The following is a 17,020-nucleotide window of genomic DNA, read 5'->3' as shown; positions in this document are numbered from 1 at the left end:
GGGTATGGGAGCCTCATGCCACCTAGACTCCAGGGGATGGCCTAATGGGGAGAAAAGCTGAAGCCCTTGCCCTGCAGAGCACAAATACTTGGCAGAGTGGACAGTTCCCATTTCTACAGATTTGGGCAATCGCTAATAAAACCTTTATTAAAAGACAAAACAAAACAAAAAAAACTGTTCTTTATTTGATAGACCCAGGTCATACGGCACCCCTTCCCCCCACCCCCCAATAAAGCATCCCTCAGCTGCCCCATCCCCATCCCTAAACACACACACAGGATCTGGATCAGTCTTCATTTCCTGTTAGCCTGGGCCGTACCAATAACACACTGGTTCACCTGCGGACAGGGAGGTTTAGACAAGACAAAAACGTTTTCAGAGTAGCCAAAAGTACAGTTTTTCTCCAAGATCACCTCCCACTCCCAATATTAGGGCTGCCCTCAGAAAATACTGAAACCAAGGGCTCTGAAGGCAGGTACAGGCCTCAGTTATGGTTAGTTCTATGCCCATTGACCACACAAAGTCAAAGAGTAGGTGAAAAGGCTTGAGAAGGACAGAAGCCACACACAGGAGCAGAGAGAGATGAAGTGTCCATTTCCAGCAATTTCGTGGCCCAGAGACCCAAGCCCTCCTAATACGCTAGATAAAACATGAACAACACTCATTTAGGAATCAAGGCTCCTCAGAAAAATGATCCCAAGTCTAGGGCAGGATTTGTACAAAGTGAATCTAGAATAAAGACTACTTGGGTCCTGTCTAAAGGGCACAGGAGCCAACTTAAAGGAGCTCCCACTGGGCAAAGATGGAGCAATTTGAGCATCAGAAAGAATAATGACTACAAAGGATAGATATCAATACATAAGCATCTGTAAAATGATACTCCCCCACCCCCCATAAAAACTCACTTGGTTACCTTTGGAAGTTGCCAAGATATCAACTTCTAATACTAGAAATCGATAAAGAATCTAGCATGTATCCTGCATTTCCTATATGTGCAGAATTTCAGAGTAACCAAATAATACATGGTAAAGGAAAGTACTTTCTAGAAGAAATGTGACTACTACGTGTAGAATGGGAAAATTAAACTCCCTAATGAAATAGAAGATCTATGGCACAAAAACAGACACATAGACCAATGGAATAGAATAGAAACCCCAGAACTAGACCCACAAACGTATGGCCAACTCATCTTTGACAAAGCAGGAAAGAACATCCAATGGAAAAAAGACAGTCTCTTTAACAAATGGTGCTGGGAGAACTGGACAGCAACATGCAGAAGGCTGAAACTAGACCACTTTCTCGCACCATTCACAAAAATAGACTCAAAATGGATAAAGGACCTGAATGTGAGACAGGAAACCATCAAAACCTTAGAGGAGAAAGCAGGAAAAGACCTCTCTGACCTCAGCCGTAGCAATCTCTTACTCGACACATCCCCAAAGGCAAGGGAATTAAAAGCAAAAGTGAATTACTGGGACCTTATGAAGATAAAAAGCTTCTGCACAGCAAAGGAAACAACCAACAAAACTAAAAGGCAACCAACGGAATGGGAAAAGATATTTGTAAATGACATATCGGACAAAGGGCTAGTATCTATAATCTATAAAGAGCTCACCAAACTCCACACCCGAAAAACAAATAACCCAGTGAAGAAATGGGCAGAAAACATGAATAGACACTTCTCTAAAGAAGACATCCAGATGGCCAACAGGCACATGAAAAGATGTTCAGCATCGCTCCTTATCAGGGAAATACAAATCAAAACCACACTCAGGTATCACCTCACGCCAGTCAGAGTGGCCAAAATTAACAAATCAGGAGACTATAGATGCTGGAGAGGATGTGGAGAAACAGGAACCCTCTTGCACTGTTGGTGGGAATGCAAACTGGTGCAGCCACTCTGGAAAGCAGTGTGGAGGTTCCTCAGAAAATTAAAAATAGACCTACCCTATGACCCAGCAATAGCACTGCTAGGAATTTATCCAAGGGATACAGGAGTACTGATGCATAGGGGCACCTGTACCCCAATGTTCATAGCAGCACTCTCAACAATAGCCAAATTATGGAAAGAGCCTAAATGTCCATCAACTGATGAATGGATAAAGAAATTGTGGTATATATACACAATGGAATACTACGTGGCAATGAGAAAAAATGAAATATGGCCTTTTGTAGCAACGTGGATGGAACTGGAGAGCGTGATGCGAAGTGAAATAAGCCATACAGAGAAAGACAGATACCATATGGTTTCACTCTTATGTGGATCTTGAGAAACTTAACAGGAACCCATGGGGGAGGGGAAGGAAAAAAAAAAAAAAAGAGGTTAGAGTGGGAGAGAGCCAAAGCATAAGAGACTGTTAAAAACTGAGAACAAACTGAGGGTTGATGGGGGGTGGGAGGGAGGAGAGGGTGGGTGATGGGTATTGAGGAGGGCACATTTTGGGATGAGCACTGGGTGTTGTATGGAAACCAATTTGACAATAAATTTCATATATTAAAAAAAATAAATAAATAAAATAAAATAAAAATAAAAATAAAAAAAATAAAAATCATGTAGAGACTTCCAATTTCAAAAAAAAAAAAAAAAAAGAAATAGAAGATCTAGGTATGAACATTGATAAAATCACTAGGTGAAATCACTAGGTCAACAGGGTATTTTCAAATGGATAGATCAAGTTGATAACACCCAAATCCAATGATTGGTTTTTATTTCATTAAAAGTAGAACAATTAGATATTTAGGTGCCTCCTGCCTCAACAAAAAGTGTACTGCACCATTTAAGTTTTCTTGTCAGGAAATGTGAGACTGATTCAAATTTAATCAAAGCCCCTAAATCTACTAGATAACAAAAATTATGGAAGAAGGAAGCAACCAGCCAAAATCCAGATTTGGTATATTCTACCAGACAAATGACCCTACTTCTTCAACAAATAAGTATCATAAAAGGTCGTGAGATTCTTACAGATTAAAATAAATTTAAGAGACAATCCAACAAAAAGAAATGAGTGGCCCTTGCTTTGATCCCAATTAGAATAAACCTAATATATAAAAGACATTTGAGACAATCAGGTGAAATTTAACAACATAAATTGGGTATTAGAGGATAGTAAAGAGTTTATGCTTTGGCTGTTAATGATGTTGACAGAACTTTAATCAAACTTGCAAGACAGCAAAGGAAATCCTGATCAAAGGAGAAGACCAGGGCAAGGTGCCAAAGGACCTGACTACTCCCATGGGAGCAACCAATGTCCACTGGGGTAAGCCCGAGTACAGCAGAAGGGCACGCCTGACCAGAGATCCTGAATAAAGCCAGAACCCTCAGGAAGGGAACAGCCAGAGAAAAAACTACCCTCCAGAGACCAACAGTATGGAAACCTTCTGACTTAACTCTAGTGCAGGGAGCATAAATCTCCTAGAGAATTCATGGCACGGCCCTCCTTCCACCTAATGTTTAAGTGTGTTTTGGGGCCTGAATTCACACTATTTGGAATGGTCTGAAAAAAATGTCTATTTTGGTCCAGAAAATCCCATTTCCAGGAATCTCTCCCTAGATAGTCAGATATAACTGGGGTGCCTAGGTGGCTCAGTCAGTTAGATGTCTGACTCTTGACTTCAGCTCAGGTCATGATCTCACAGTTCATTGGTTCAAGCCTGGGGTCGGGCTCTGCGTAATAGTGACAAGCTTGCTTGGGATTCTTTCTCTCCCTCTTTCTTTGCCTCTCCCCTGTTCATACTTTCTCTCTCAAAATAAATAAATAAACATTAAAAAAAAAAAAAAAGATAGTCAGGAGCGCCTGGTGGCTCAGTCAGTTAAGCGTTTGACTTCGGCTCCAGTCATGATCTCACTGTTTGTGGGTTTGAACCCCGCATCAGGCTCTGTGCTGACAGCGCAGAGCCTGGAGCCTGCTTCAGATTCTATGTCTCCCTCTCTCTCTGCCCCTCCCCTGCTCATGTTCTGTCTCTCTCTCTCTCTCTCTCAAAAATAAACATTAAAAAAAAAAAAAGATGGTCAGTTATAACTAAATAAATACAAGATGACATGTGTACAAGGTTAGTCAACATGGCCTTGTTTGTAATAGAAATAAAGTGGAAACAATCCAAGTGTCCAGTAGAGGGAACTGGTGGATAAACTTTGGTGCAGCCACACAACGGAGTCCTAGGCAGACATAAAAATAATGGAATGATCTCTGTGTACTAGTGGGGACTAATCTTGGGGCTGTCTTGATAAGCAAAACAAAGTACAGAACTATATATATATATATACACACACACACACACACACACACACACACACACACATAGATACATATATATATACACACACATATGTATATGAGAGAGATCTTTTATATAAAAAAGAATAAGCACATGCATATTGCCTATATTTGCAAAAAGAAACACTGAAAGGATAAGTGAAATGATAAATGAGAAAAATGATAGGGCAGGTAGGGAGAAAGGGGTAGACAGGGGTGGTGGTAAAACTTCATTTGTTGTATATAGCTTTTATATAGTTTTGACCTTTTAACTACCTATTTTTAAAAATTAAAAAACCCAAAAGCCAATAGTTAAAAACGAATCTAGAGAGGTAGTGCCCCGGATGCCTGACAAATGCAAATCCTTTCCAGATGAATGTGCCCTTGGCCTAAAGGACTGAAGGGTCAGAATGGAGAAGCCTACAACCACCCAGGGGTCCTGACAGGGCCTGGGCTTGGTGGTAACTGCACCTTGGAGGCAAAGCGTAGGGAGTTGAGGGACTCGGACACGTTCTCTTCCAGAGGGGAAATGTTCACAAACATGAGCCTGTGGAGAGAAGAGAGGGGGCCAAACCCCCGCATCAGTGGCTGAGTAGAGCCTGGACCAGGTTTCCATTTTCCTGCCCCTGACCCCAGCATCACAGTCTCCACCCAATGCCCCCTCCTTTCTAAATCTTATTTATTTAGGTAATCTCTACACCCAACATGGGGCTCAAACTCACGACCCCAAGATCAAGAGTCACATGCTCCTCTGACTGATCCAGCCAGGCACCCCTCCACCCAACCTCTTCTATCCGTCTGTCCCTTTCACTCACATCTTAGCGCTGCCACCCAGAGAGTTCTGCAGCAGGTAGGTGAGCTTGCTGTTCCGGTAAGGCACATGGGACTCCTTGAGAGTTGAGGGGGATAGGTGATTAGGATAGGACAGGGTTCAGCATGACCAGCCCCAAACCATCGCAGGTCCCACCTGCCAACATCCCCATGCCCACCTTGTTGCTCAAGGCCATGATGACCAGCCCCAGGGTAGACAGGCTGCTGTTAATGGCTTGGGTTTCCCGAAGGCGTTCCCGCTCCCCAGGGCCAAGGGTTAAGCCAGGGTCTAGCCGCTCACTCCCAGCCAGGTCCACAAGGCTGAGGGGGGCCCCACATTGCAGGCCTCGCCCAGCGTGCTCCCCAGAGATCTGCAGCTGGAACACACTGTGACTGCGTGATGATCGCTCATTCTGGGCTGTGCGGGCCACAGCCCGGTTCTGGTGGGCCAGATGGAGCAGGGCCTCCACCTGGGGATGGGGAACAGCAAGGGGCAAAAGCAGGCAGGGAGTCAACGCATAGCTATATCAGTAGCAATTAACAAGAGTCAGCACCTGCCCTCTTGAAGCTTCCTTTCCAGACAGTGAAGAGACAAAATAAATAAAACGCACAGAATAGCTGAGATACTAAGGAGCAAAACAAAACAGAATAAGGAGTATGTGAAAGTAGGGTGAGAGTTGCAATTTTAGACACAACGGCCAGGAACAGCTTCAGTACCTTAAACTCCTAAGGCAGCGAGGGAGCAAGCCACTCTGGGAGAGGAACATTCAGGCAAAGGCCCTGCTACAAGAACATGACTAGCAGGCTAAAGAACAGCCAGGAGGCCAGCATGGCCAGAGTGAACTGGGCAAGAGGAGTAGTAGGAGCTGAGGCCTGAGACGCAGTGGGCCGGGGCCGGAGAACACCCTGGCACACGTGTCACTCCACTCCCTAGTTCTGTACGACGGACAGATCTACCTTCCAGCCCGCCAGCCAATGCTGATGTGGCGACCCATCCGCACAATGTACCCTCCCCTCAGCCTTCGACTTTCTCCTGCTCCCTTCTGCATCCACCTGCATCTGATGCCACCCGATCCATTCCTCCCCGTCTTCCAGTCCCAGGGCCCATCAGTCCTTACCTCTTTCTCACAGGAGACAGGAACATATCGGGCATTGGTGACAGTAAGCTCCTCGCTTCCTGGCCCTGCCCGGCGAATCTCACACTCGCCGCCCTGGCCCTTCCGGGTCCCGGTGGCCAGCAGGTCTCGGACAGTCTCATTATAGATCTCTACATAGCTTGCCACAAAGCTGTAGGTCCAGCCCTGGCTGCCCAGCTCCTGGGCCACGGAGAAGAGATGCCGCAGGGCCCGAGGGATCAGCCCCTCCACCTGGGGGTCTCCCCTAGGCCCACCCTCCATCGTGAAGGTCTTGCCACTGCCTGTCTGGCCGTAGGCAAAGATGCATACTGGGTAGCCATCCAGGGCTGACTGGACAAGCATGGCAATCTCCTCAAACACTTCGTCCTGTCCACTCCCTGGTGGGAAGACCCGGTCAAAGGAGAAGTCATGGCGGGTGGGGGGGGCCGGCGCCCCACTCAGGGTCCCACGACGCTCGTCAGATCGGGAGAGGCTGAGGCGGGTTGGAGGATCAGAGGGCCCACCAGGGCCAGAGGGAAACAGGAGGAAGCCAGGGGGTGGGGTGGGCTCCCCTGGAAGGACAGGGCGGACCCGGCAGAACACACGGATATTGCCTTTGAGTTCCTGTAGCTGGTTGTGTAATCGCCGGCGCTCCATCTCTAGCCCATGGAGACGTTCTCCTTGCTCCACTAGTAAGGCCGCCTGGGTTGTAGCCTCCTGGCGCAGAGACGCCACCTCTGCTTGGCTGCCTGACAGAGCTGCTTCTGACGCCTGTAGCCTCCTCTGTCCAGAACGGAACGGACACAGAGGGTGAGACACAACAAGGAAGAAGGACAAGTCATGATGAGGTGGGGGGTGGAGGTAGGGTGGTCCCTGTCCCCAAGGACTTGAGTCTGGTAAAGAAAGAGGGAAGAAAATAGGAATCATGGTACTAGAATAGGGAGTGCTGTGGGAAGAGCCAGAAGGGGCATAAGGACAATGACATCTAAGCTGACACCCAAAAGTACAGGAGTAAACCCAGGAAAAGATGGAGAACAGAAAGAACATTCTGCAGCGAGGGAAGTATATATGCAAAATGGCCTGAAGAGAAGATTGAGGCATCGGAGAAACTGCAAGGAATTCAATCTAGTTGGTGCTCACCAAGGAGTCAAATGGACATGAGAAGAGGAAGAGAGAATGCCATGGAGATTTGGTTTTATTTTTTTATTAAAAAAAAATTTTTTTAATGTTTATTTATGTTTGAGAGAGAGAGACAGGCAGAGTGTGAGAGAGGGAGGGGCAGAGAGAGGGAGACACAGAACTTGAAGCAGGCTCCAGGCTCTGAGCTGTCAGCACAGAACCCAATGCGGGGCTTGAACTCACGAACCGTGAGATCATGACCTGAGCCAAGGTCGGACGCTTAACTGACTGAGCCACCCAGGTGCCTCGGAGATTTGGTTTTAAATGTTTATTTATTTTGGGGGCACCTGGGTGGCTCAGTCAGTTAAGCGTCCAACTTTGTCTCAGGTCGTGATCTCGCGGTCCGTGGGGTTGAGCCCCGCGTCAGGCTCTGTGCTGACATCTCAGAGCCTGGAGCCTGCTTTGGGTTCTGTGTCTCCCTCTCTCTCTGCCCCTCCCCAACTCACACTGTGTGTGTGTGTGTGTGTGTGTGTGTGTGTGTGTGTGTGTGTGTCTCAAAAATAAACATAAAAAGAAACTTTTTTAAATGTTTATTTTTGAGAGAGAGGAAGAGAGAGAGGCAGAGAGAGAGGGACAAAGGATCTGAAGCGGGCTCTGCGCTGACAGCAGAAAGCCTGATGCAGGGCTCGAACTCACGAACTGTGAGATCATGTCCTGAGCTGAAGTTGGGCACTCAACTGACTGGGCTACCCAAGCACCCTGACTTTTTAAAAAAAAATTTTTTAAGTTTATTTATTTTTGAGAGAGACAGGGACAGCAGAGTTGGGGGGAGGGGCAGAGAGAGAGGGAGAGAGGGAGAATCCCAAGCAGGCTTAGTGCTGTCGGGGCTTGAACTCCCGAAACTGTGAGATCATGACCTGAGCTGAAACCAAAAGTCGGATACTTAACCGACTCAGCCACCCAGGCACCCCACGATTATTATTATTATTTTAAGTAGGCTTCATGCCCAGCACAGCCCAACACAGGGCTTGAACTCACGACCCAGAAATCAAGACCTGAGCCGAGATCAAGAGTCAGATGCCTAACCGACTGAGCCACCCAGGCACCCCTGCCATGGAGACTTTTGATCAGGAAAAGAAAGACAGAAAGACAGAGGGGGTGACAGAGGATGAAGGGAGACACAGATCCAGGTGGGAGCTATGAAAGCAAGAAGGACAGGGAGAAGCAGGGCAGAAATAAGACACAGTCAGGGGTGGGCTGGGGTGGAGGTTAGAGGACAGACGTGTACTGCCAAAGAAAGGCAGGCAGGGACCCTAAGCCCAAAGAGACTTCAGGGTAACCCAGAAAGAAGGGTTAGCATTTGGTGAGAAGGTGGTCCTTACCTCCTGCTCCTCCAGCCGGGCAGCCAGTCCCCTTCGCTCCTCCTGCAACCCCAACTGTTCTTTCTGGAGCTCTTGCACCAAGCCCTGCTGTGTGCCCAGCTGCTCTTCTAGCTCCAGGACACGGGCCCTTAGGTTCCCCAATTCCTGTTGGCCCTGCTCGGCCTGGGCCTGCGCCCTGGCCAACTCCCCTTCCAGTGTCCTGCATTCTGCCCTCAGGGACTTGGCCTGTTGTTGGGCCTCCCGGAGCTGGTCCTGTAGCTGTTGGTTCTCCTGGTCCAATGTCTGAGTCCTCTCACGACAGCATTTCAGCTCTGCATTTAGGTCACATAACTGACCCTTTAAGTCCCAGGCCGGACGTTTGGTGGGTTTCCTCCCTCCCAGCACGGGAGCAGCCGCTAACATGGCACAGAAAGGGCAGGGTCAGGGAGGCCTTGGCTTTCTGCCTCTCTTCCCTCCTAGGCTTTAAGGCCTCCACACCTCCTGCTATACCTCTTTCCCCTCCAGACAGGGAGGAGACCAGATGGATGTTTTGGGGTACTCACCATCTCCTCTCTTCCCTGTCCCAGCCCCTCACCTAGTGGTTATGTTTGTCACCTACCTCCAGGCTTCTGGGCAGGAGCAGCAGGGCCTGGTTTCTGATTCTTCAGCGCTAGAGAATTGGGGAGTTAACGTACGGAATCAGCACGGGTGTCCTTTACACACCCTCCCTTTACACACACCCCAAATCTCTTCTCAGCCCCAGCTCTGAAGCACTACTACCTGTGGCAACAGCTGTGGAACATCGGGGTCCTGTCTTCTTGGGAACTTTTGGAGCTGTCAGGAGATGGGGGAGAGGAAAAAGAACAACCAGACTCAGGATGGTGTGAACTCTGGCTGGGCCAGGGGCAGAAGAGTTGCGTTTTCTGAGGATTAGAAATAAGACAGCTTCCCTCTTCCCTGAAGTGTGGCCAGCTTCTAAAGGTATCCTTCCCAGGACCAGGAATTACACAATACCCCAAGAAAAAGTTGGACCAAGATAAGCAAAAAAAGAACACGGGGCAGAACCACATGTCAAGTATGCTACCATTTATGTAAAAAATATTGGAGACATGTCCATGATAGAACACCCCTGGAAGGACATACAGTTGCTCCTGGGGAAGGGACCTGGTGGCTGGGGGACAGAGGTAGGAGGGAGACTTTTCACTGTATAATAATGACTTCTGTGCCTTTGGAATTTTGAAACAAGTGAAACATATTACCTATTCAAAATATGCTAAAATTGAAAGAAATCTGAAGAGCACTGGACTTCCGTTCCCTTGGTTTCTGTCCACCCCTAGAGCCCACCTGTGGTCTGGCCTTGTGTCTGTGGCACTGTGGTGAGGGCTGGTGCTCTGGGGCGGGATGTGGCAATTTTGGTCACTGTGTCCAGGCCTCGTGTCCTTTTCTGGAGAAAGACAAGAATGGGGTCCATTTACTCTCCCTGATTGAGTTAGACACACACACTCTCTGTCCCTCTCTCTCACACACACATACATGTACATGTAAAGCTTTCCAAACCCAGCTTACCTTCTCAGGCTCCAAGGCATCCTCCATCTGGTCAGGCCCCCTCTTAAACCTGGTTCCCGGAAGAGGCAGCCGAGAAGGAGCCTTGACCGGGGGTCTTTTTAGCTGTATGTTCCCCCTCACTTCCAACAAGGGGGACCTCTGTTGGGAAAAGAGAGAAGCTTTAGACAACTCCCTGGAGCCCAAATGTCCCAGGAACTCCCCTTCTTGGCCCCCCCACCCAAACTCTTAACCACCAACAAGCACTGAGTACCTCTTGGGCACAAACTGGGGCCCACAGATTATGTGCCAACCAAAAGGCAAAGAGAGAAGTGGGACATAATGCAAAAGTGGGAGAAATCCCTAAGGGAAAAGCTGGACAGACGACGCTAAACTTCAGCTAACTTTAAGGGTAGTTACTTAAATAAGCAGAAAGACATGGACATTGTTTTCAGAAGGCAAAACCTCAAACACGCACATGATACGGCTGGGAGACCAACGGGCTCTTTGAGCTAGAATGGAGAATCATAAGGGAGAGAGTGGAAGAAAGATAAGGCTGAAGACTAGATGGGAGGAGCAGGTAACATTTTAGAAATTGTTTTAAATACTTCATCTGTATCAGCTTCTTAATCCTTAACAGCAGCCCACTGAGAAGTGCTATTATTAGCCTCATTTTGCAGATGAGAGAAGGAAGGCACTGAGAGGGAAAATAGCTTGTCTAAGGTCATCAGTGAAGGGCAGAGCCAGGGTTAGAATCTACACAGTCTGGTTCCGGAGGCCACGTTTTTAACTGCTAGGACTGTGATGCCAGGCCTAGGGAAGAGTTTAGTCTTTAGCCTTGCATACGTGGAGAACCAGATACAGCTTCTGATTGGGCATGTGAAAAATATACAAAAGAGTCTATTTATAAAAAATAATGAGGTTGACTTGCATGAAGACTCAGAAGTAGCATGACCCAGTTTGGAGACCACCAAAGTCAGGTAAAAGGTGGGGACAGTGGGAAAGAAAGAGAGTGCCTCTCCAAAGCATCTCAATTCAGTGCCTGGGGATTATGTCCACTCCATGGCTACTCCTATCTAGGGTGACCGACCATTCTAGTTTGCCCAGGACTAAAGGGTTTCTGAGGACACAGAACGTTTCTGTGCTAAATGCAGGTCCTTCCTATGCAAACCCTACTCCTATCCCACGATCAGGAGAACGCCATGTATACAGAACAACTTCTGATCTTCATGAGAGTTAACTTTTATTTACTATTATTTTATTTTATTATCTCATCTCATCTCATTTCATTTTTGAGAGCGAGAGACTGAGCGTGAGTGGGGGAAGGAGCAGAGAGAGAGGGAGATACAGAATCTGAATCAGGCTCCAGGCTCTGAGCTGTCAGCACAGGGTCCACGCGGGGCTTGAACCCACAAACCGTGAGATCATGACCTGAGCCAAAGTCGGACACCTAACCGACAGAGCCACCCAGCCACCCCAGAAGAGTTAACTTTTACTTCCAAGGCGTCTTCTCTGTCTTTCAGCTTACTTCATTCACTCGATATTTACTTAGTGCCTGTTATGTGCCAGGAAATGATCTGCGTTTGGGAGTAACCAAACCACCAGATGTGGTCCCTGCCCTCAAAATGCTCATAGAAAATGGTGAAGAGAAGCATTTAAAGAGAGCATTAAAACTTTACTGAGTGCTATCATAAAAAGTGCCCAGGGGAGGGGATGGGCATATAGTTCAGATGGGGAGAGTGTCAGAGAACACTTCTAAAAAGTCTTTTTAGGCAAAAACCTTGAGGATGAGTTGGCCTGATGGCTTGGGCCAAGGACCAGCATCCTAGGCAGAAAGCAAGGAAGGGGGTGCACACAAGGAATGTCAGGTTAGTGTGTTCAGCTGACACATGGAGTGTGCACAGAAAGTGGGGAGGTGAAGGCAAGGATTATGGCAGTTGGCATGCCATGATAAGGACGACAAGTGTCTACTGAAGGCAAGAGGAACCCTGATGATTTTTAATCAGGAAACTAATATGACTAGATTTGTACCAGAAAAGCAAGTGAAGCAATGTGAAGAATGAATGGAAGCAGAAGATGAGGGCTATGACAGGCAGAGAGAATGCATCACTCCTTTCATCCTTCATTCAACAAGGATTTGTGGCACTCAGATTTATTGCAAGACTGCTCTGTACCAGACATTGTTTTAGAAGCTGGGGTAAGAGTAATGAACAAAATCCCTGCCCTCTCGGAGCTTACTTTCTAGGGCAGCCTTTCCAAACTGGAGTACAAGATAATTAAGCTCTAAAAAAACGATCCACTTTCTTAATTCTCCCAAGGAAATACACATCTCTCACTATTCCGGATGCAACAGAGAGAAGTTAATCATTAGATGTAAAGAATGCAGTGGGGCAAGAGCTTAATTTTCATAGAAGTCAGTCAAGAGGGGCTGTTTTAGGAGATTAAGGGCTAAAAAGAAATGCATCTGAGAGAGGCCACCCTCTCTTGGGTTCCCCCTCTCTCATGGAAGGTTCTCCTCATTTCTCCAAACTTGAATGGTGGTCTTTCTGTTCTCAGTGGGAATGAAAAGGAGGGGCTGGATTACTGGAAACCAAGTATTGACCTAACTAGGAGCTGGCTTGGCAGTGAGGGAAATGGGGGAAACCGAGTGGACACCAAGATGCCTGTCATGGTTCCAACAACCAAGAGAACAAGAGGAAGGGCTGGTTTTCTTTTGTTTTTTAATTAAGCTTTCATTTAAAAATCATTGCAGACTCATGGGTGCATGGGTGGCTCAGTTGGCTGAACATCCAACTCTTGATTTCTACTCAGGTCATGATCTCGGGGTTCATGAGACTGAGCCCCACATAGGGCTCTGCACTGACAGCATGAAGTCTGCTTGGGATTCTCTTTCTCCCTCTCTCTCTGCCCTCCCCACTTGCACTCTGTCCCTCTCTCGAAACAAATAAACATTTAAAAAAATCACTGCAGATTCACATAAAGTTGTAAGAAACATCACAGAGAATGTGATATATTCAAGGATGTTCACAGAGCCAGCCAGGTGCACCTCAATACATTTTTAAAGGAATGAAATTTGATGTCTACCAACAGGGGAATACTTAAATAAACTGATATATCCAAACCACTGGCTTCTATACAAATAAAAAGCCCCACCCCAAAAAAAAGGAGGTGTCATTTTTTGTTCTGTTGCCTACAGAAATGTACGTACACAAAGAACGTTTTTTAATCAATTTAGATTAATCAAATGTATTTTTTTATTTTATCTTTTTTTAAGTTTATTTTTTTCAGAGAGAGTGTGCACAAGAACAGGGGAGGGGCAGAGAGAGAGAGAGAGAGGGAGAGAGAGAATTCCAAGCAGGCCCTGCACAGTCAGCACAGAGCCTGATGCAGGGCTCAATCCCACCCATTGTGAGATCATGACCTGAGCCAAAATCAAGAGTCGGATGCCCAACCAACAGAGCCACCCAGATGCCCCCAAATGTAGTGTTAAAACCAAAGTTTTCTTTAAGTATTCCAAGGCTACGCACTGAATTTTGTTATAACCAATGCCCTTTGTTCTCTCTACACTGCCACAATGGATCTACTAAAGACCTAACTCCCCGGAATTTGTGTGGGCTCTGAAAAATGTATTCAAAGGTTTATTTATTAAGGAAAACTCCAGAGAGTTTAGTGTTTATTTTTCTTCCGTCTATAATATAAAGCCAGGCACAATGACTCCCAACTTTCCACAATGAGAAGCATAAGAGAAATGTTTCCCCTCAACGAGCACATCAGATCCTACTCTCCTCATCTACTAAGAGAGAGCCCTACCAATCCTTCCTTTTCTCCTCTACACCATCGACTTTTCACTCCACTGGATCATTCCTACCTGCTACAACACATGCTATTGTTGTAAAGAGTTTCTTGACTCTACTTTCCCTGCTAGTTTTTTCTTTGTTGCCCTTTGCAGCAAAACTCAAAAGTGCTATCTACGTAGCATTCACTATGTCCAGATTCTCTCCTAAACCCATCCCAATCAGGCCTTCACTCTCCCCATTTCACCAGAACCACTCTCCTCAAGGTCATGAGGTCACTCTCCTCATGTTGCTAAGTCAACTCTGCATCTTCCCTTTCCTTGACCCATCAGCAGCATTTGATGCAACTATTCACTCCCTCTTCCTTAATACACTTCCTTCATTTAGCTTCCAGGAGACCATCCTCTTTTGGGTTCCCCGTCTCTCACGGAAGGTTCTCCTCATCTCTACCCACCAACATCTAGTGGGTAGAGGCCAGGAACACTGAGAACATCAGACGATGTACGGGACAGCCCCCACAGTAAAAATGTCAGTAGTACAGAAGTTGAGAAAAGCTGCTGTATTCCTCACAGTTCTCCTTGTTTCTATCCTTACCCCCTACCTCTACGCTCAATGTGGCAGCCAGTGACCCTCTTAAAATGTAACACAGATCTTACCTCTGCTTAAAATCATCCAGTGATTTCCCATCTCTCTCAGAGTAAAAGTCAAAGCCCTCACAATGGTTCCTACAAGAAGCCGTAGGGTCAACAATCCCACTCTCCATTCTCTGACTTCCCTTCCAACAACTTGCCCCCTCGCTCAGTCCATTTTAGCTTTGTTTTACAATTCTTTAGGACTTGGCTCTAGTAGATTTCTTCGGCCTGGATTGCTCTTCCTTCAATATCCACTAGCCTTTGTCCCTCACCTCCTTCAAAGCTTTATTCAAGGCTCACCTTCTTCATAATGGAGCTTACCAAGACCATTCTATTTAATACTCCATCCTGACAGTTGGCCTCCCCTCCTCCCTCTTAATCTGCTCAGATTTTTCCTTTTCTCCATTGAATTTAACACTTTTTTAGAAGTTTGTTTATCTTTGAGAGAGAGAGCGTGCACGTGCAAAAGTCAGGGAGAGGGGCAGAAAGAGAGAGAAAATCCCAAGCCCCACATGGGGCTTGATCCCACAAACCATGAGATCATGACCTGAGCCAAAATCAAGAGTCTGGATGCTTAACTGACTGAGCCATCCAGGTGCCCCCAGCACTTATCACTTTCTAAGAGAGTTATATAACTTATGACATATTTCCTGTCTCCCCATAAAATAACAGCTTTCCATAGAACAGCATCTATAGAGATGACAGGGATTTGTCTTGTTTATTGCTGCATCCCAAGTATCTACAACTGGGCATGGTACATAATAGGTGCTCAGTAAATATTCTACGCATACATATGAGAAGGCTTCTACTATTTTTCGCTGTCACATCATACGGCTCTGCTCTTTAGTTGTCAGGACACAGAGTCTCTCTTCAGGTTGAAACTTGACTCTGGAAAACTCTGAATGTGAAATACTAACAAACAGAGCATCCAGGGAGAAGCCTTTTTCTGGCACCAAAAGTCAGTACACTCTGGCTGTCACACATCTTTCTCCACTGGACAGGAGAGGCTGCAGATGGTTGTGGGGTGCAGTGGCACTGATAAGAGAAGAAACTAAGTCAACCAGCCTCACGCGGCAGAGATCGCTGTAAACTCTGGGGAAGGAAAGAGATAAGGAGTCCTTCAGTTCAGATTACCCCATTCCATCCCCTTTCTACACTCCGAAGCGGCAGCAACCAGGAGAGGACAGGAAAGAACACCACCAGGGATTTGGCCTCAGGCACCCTTTCCCCAGAGGTAAACGGAATCTCAGGACTCTGCCTTCTCAATCACGGACTGCAATCGTCGGTACGAATGGAGAAGTGGGTACCAGTCAGACAATCCTGAGAATTCGAAACGGGAAATCCTGGAGACACGAAAGCGAGGAAAGGTGTTTTGAGACTCCCTGAAATTGGAGGAGGGCAGGCAGACGTGCACTCAGACTTTCTGGGGCTGCTCCCTGCCTTCTCCCTCCCTCACCCCTTTCCAATGCGTGGGGACGCGCGGACCTTCGCCTTCCAAGCCGGCAGGACCAAGGCCGGCCGGGAGCTAGGGGCTCGTCAGCATCGGGGGCAGGAGATACAAGGCGGCTCTTACTCACCTGCGGCTCCATGTCCAGCACCGTGCCGCACGCGCCAGGGGACCACAATAGAAGAGGACAGGGCGCCGGGACTCCTGGGACCCACGTTCTCTCGCCAGCTCGCGACACAAGGGACGCGCGCTCCGAACTCCAGCGATTGCCAGCCTAGCGCCACACCCGCCACTTTTGAATTCCAACCGCCGCTACCCTTCTCACCTCCCTCCGCACTCAGGGGCCAATCGTCGCCGTCGCCACAGCCGAGGGCCAATCGCAGCGCCCTCCGCCTCCCGAGGCCACACCCCGCCAAGCCGGCACCTTGTCCTTCCTGCTTCGCCGGCCTGGGGAGGCCGCCTGGTTAGTCACGCTTCCGGCTCCACTTCCACCTCTCTTACCCACCCCTCCTCTAGCAGTAGTTCCTCTGGGCTTCCGGTCGGCCCCTAGCCGCAGGGCTTTAAGTCGGAAAAGGCCTGGAACGCGCCGCTCGAACGTAGCTGGTGTGGGGGCAAACCGCTGGAGGAAAGGAATCACGCGTGCGCAAACGAGGACCCGTATAGGGCGAGGGACGAGACGAGCTCCCCCTAGCGACTGCAGCAGGGAGCGCACTAGTTAACCCCTACTGGATAGTTGTGATTGCGGTTGGTTGCTGCGGCGTTTTCGAGTGGGAGCTGGATCCCTCCCGCGAATGTGAGGGTGGCCGCGTCTGCCCCTTCCCCAGTCATTTTTCACCAAACTTAGGGACTGTGGGTGCAACTTGGCGCTCCATGGGAGCCCGACGGTGGGGATTCGAGGTTCAGAGTAGTTTTCTCTGCAGTCCCCCTCTTCACCCTACCTCCTCGGT

The 17,020-nt window shown here is 47.8% G+C and overlaps 1 protein-coding gene across 2 annotated transcripts; it reads right to left on the bottom strand.

Moving 5' to 3' along the window:
- Positions 1 to 224: 224 nt before the first annotated feature.
- KIFC1 (kinesin family member C1) lies at positions 225 to 16,695 on the bottom strand. 2 transcript variants are annotated; one of them, XM_086706598.1, is made up of 11 exons: positions 16,399 to 16,695; positions 10,225 to 10,362; positions 10,003 to 10,102; positions 9,439 to 9,492; positions 9,278 to 9,328; positions 8,680 to 9,074; positions 6,182 to 6,961; positions 5,243 to 5,533; positions 5,069 to 5,142; positions 4,725 to 4,800; positions 225 to 338 (listed from the first exon to the last, which is right to left on the bottom strand). In XM_086706598.1, the coding sequence occupies exons 2-11, from the start codon at positions 10,249 to 10,251 to the stop codon at positions 294 to 296; spliced, it is 1,893 nt and encodes a 630-aa protein (XP_086562724.1). In that variant the 5' UTR covers positions 10,252 to 10,362; positions 16,399 to 16,695; the 3' UTR covers positions 225 to 293. The 2 variants fall into 2 exon arrangements, with proteins under 2 accessions (XP_086562724.1, XP_086562723.1); XM_086706597.1 differs by lacking the exon at positions 16,399 to 16,695 and adding an exon at positions 16,204 to 16,377.
- Positions 16,696 to 17,020: the final 325 nt, after the last annotated feature.

This window comes from Puma concolor, chromosome B2 (genome assembly GCF_028749965.1).
Source record: "Puma concolor isolate L17-30 chromosome B2, mPumCon1.1.hap2, whole genome shotgun sequence".
NCBI lineage: Eukaryota > Metazoa > Chordata > Mammalia > Carnivora > Felidae > Puma > Puma concolor.
This window is presented reverse-complemented; position numbering and strand designations above follow the sequence as displayed.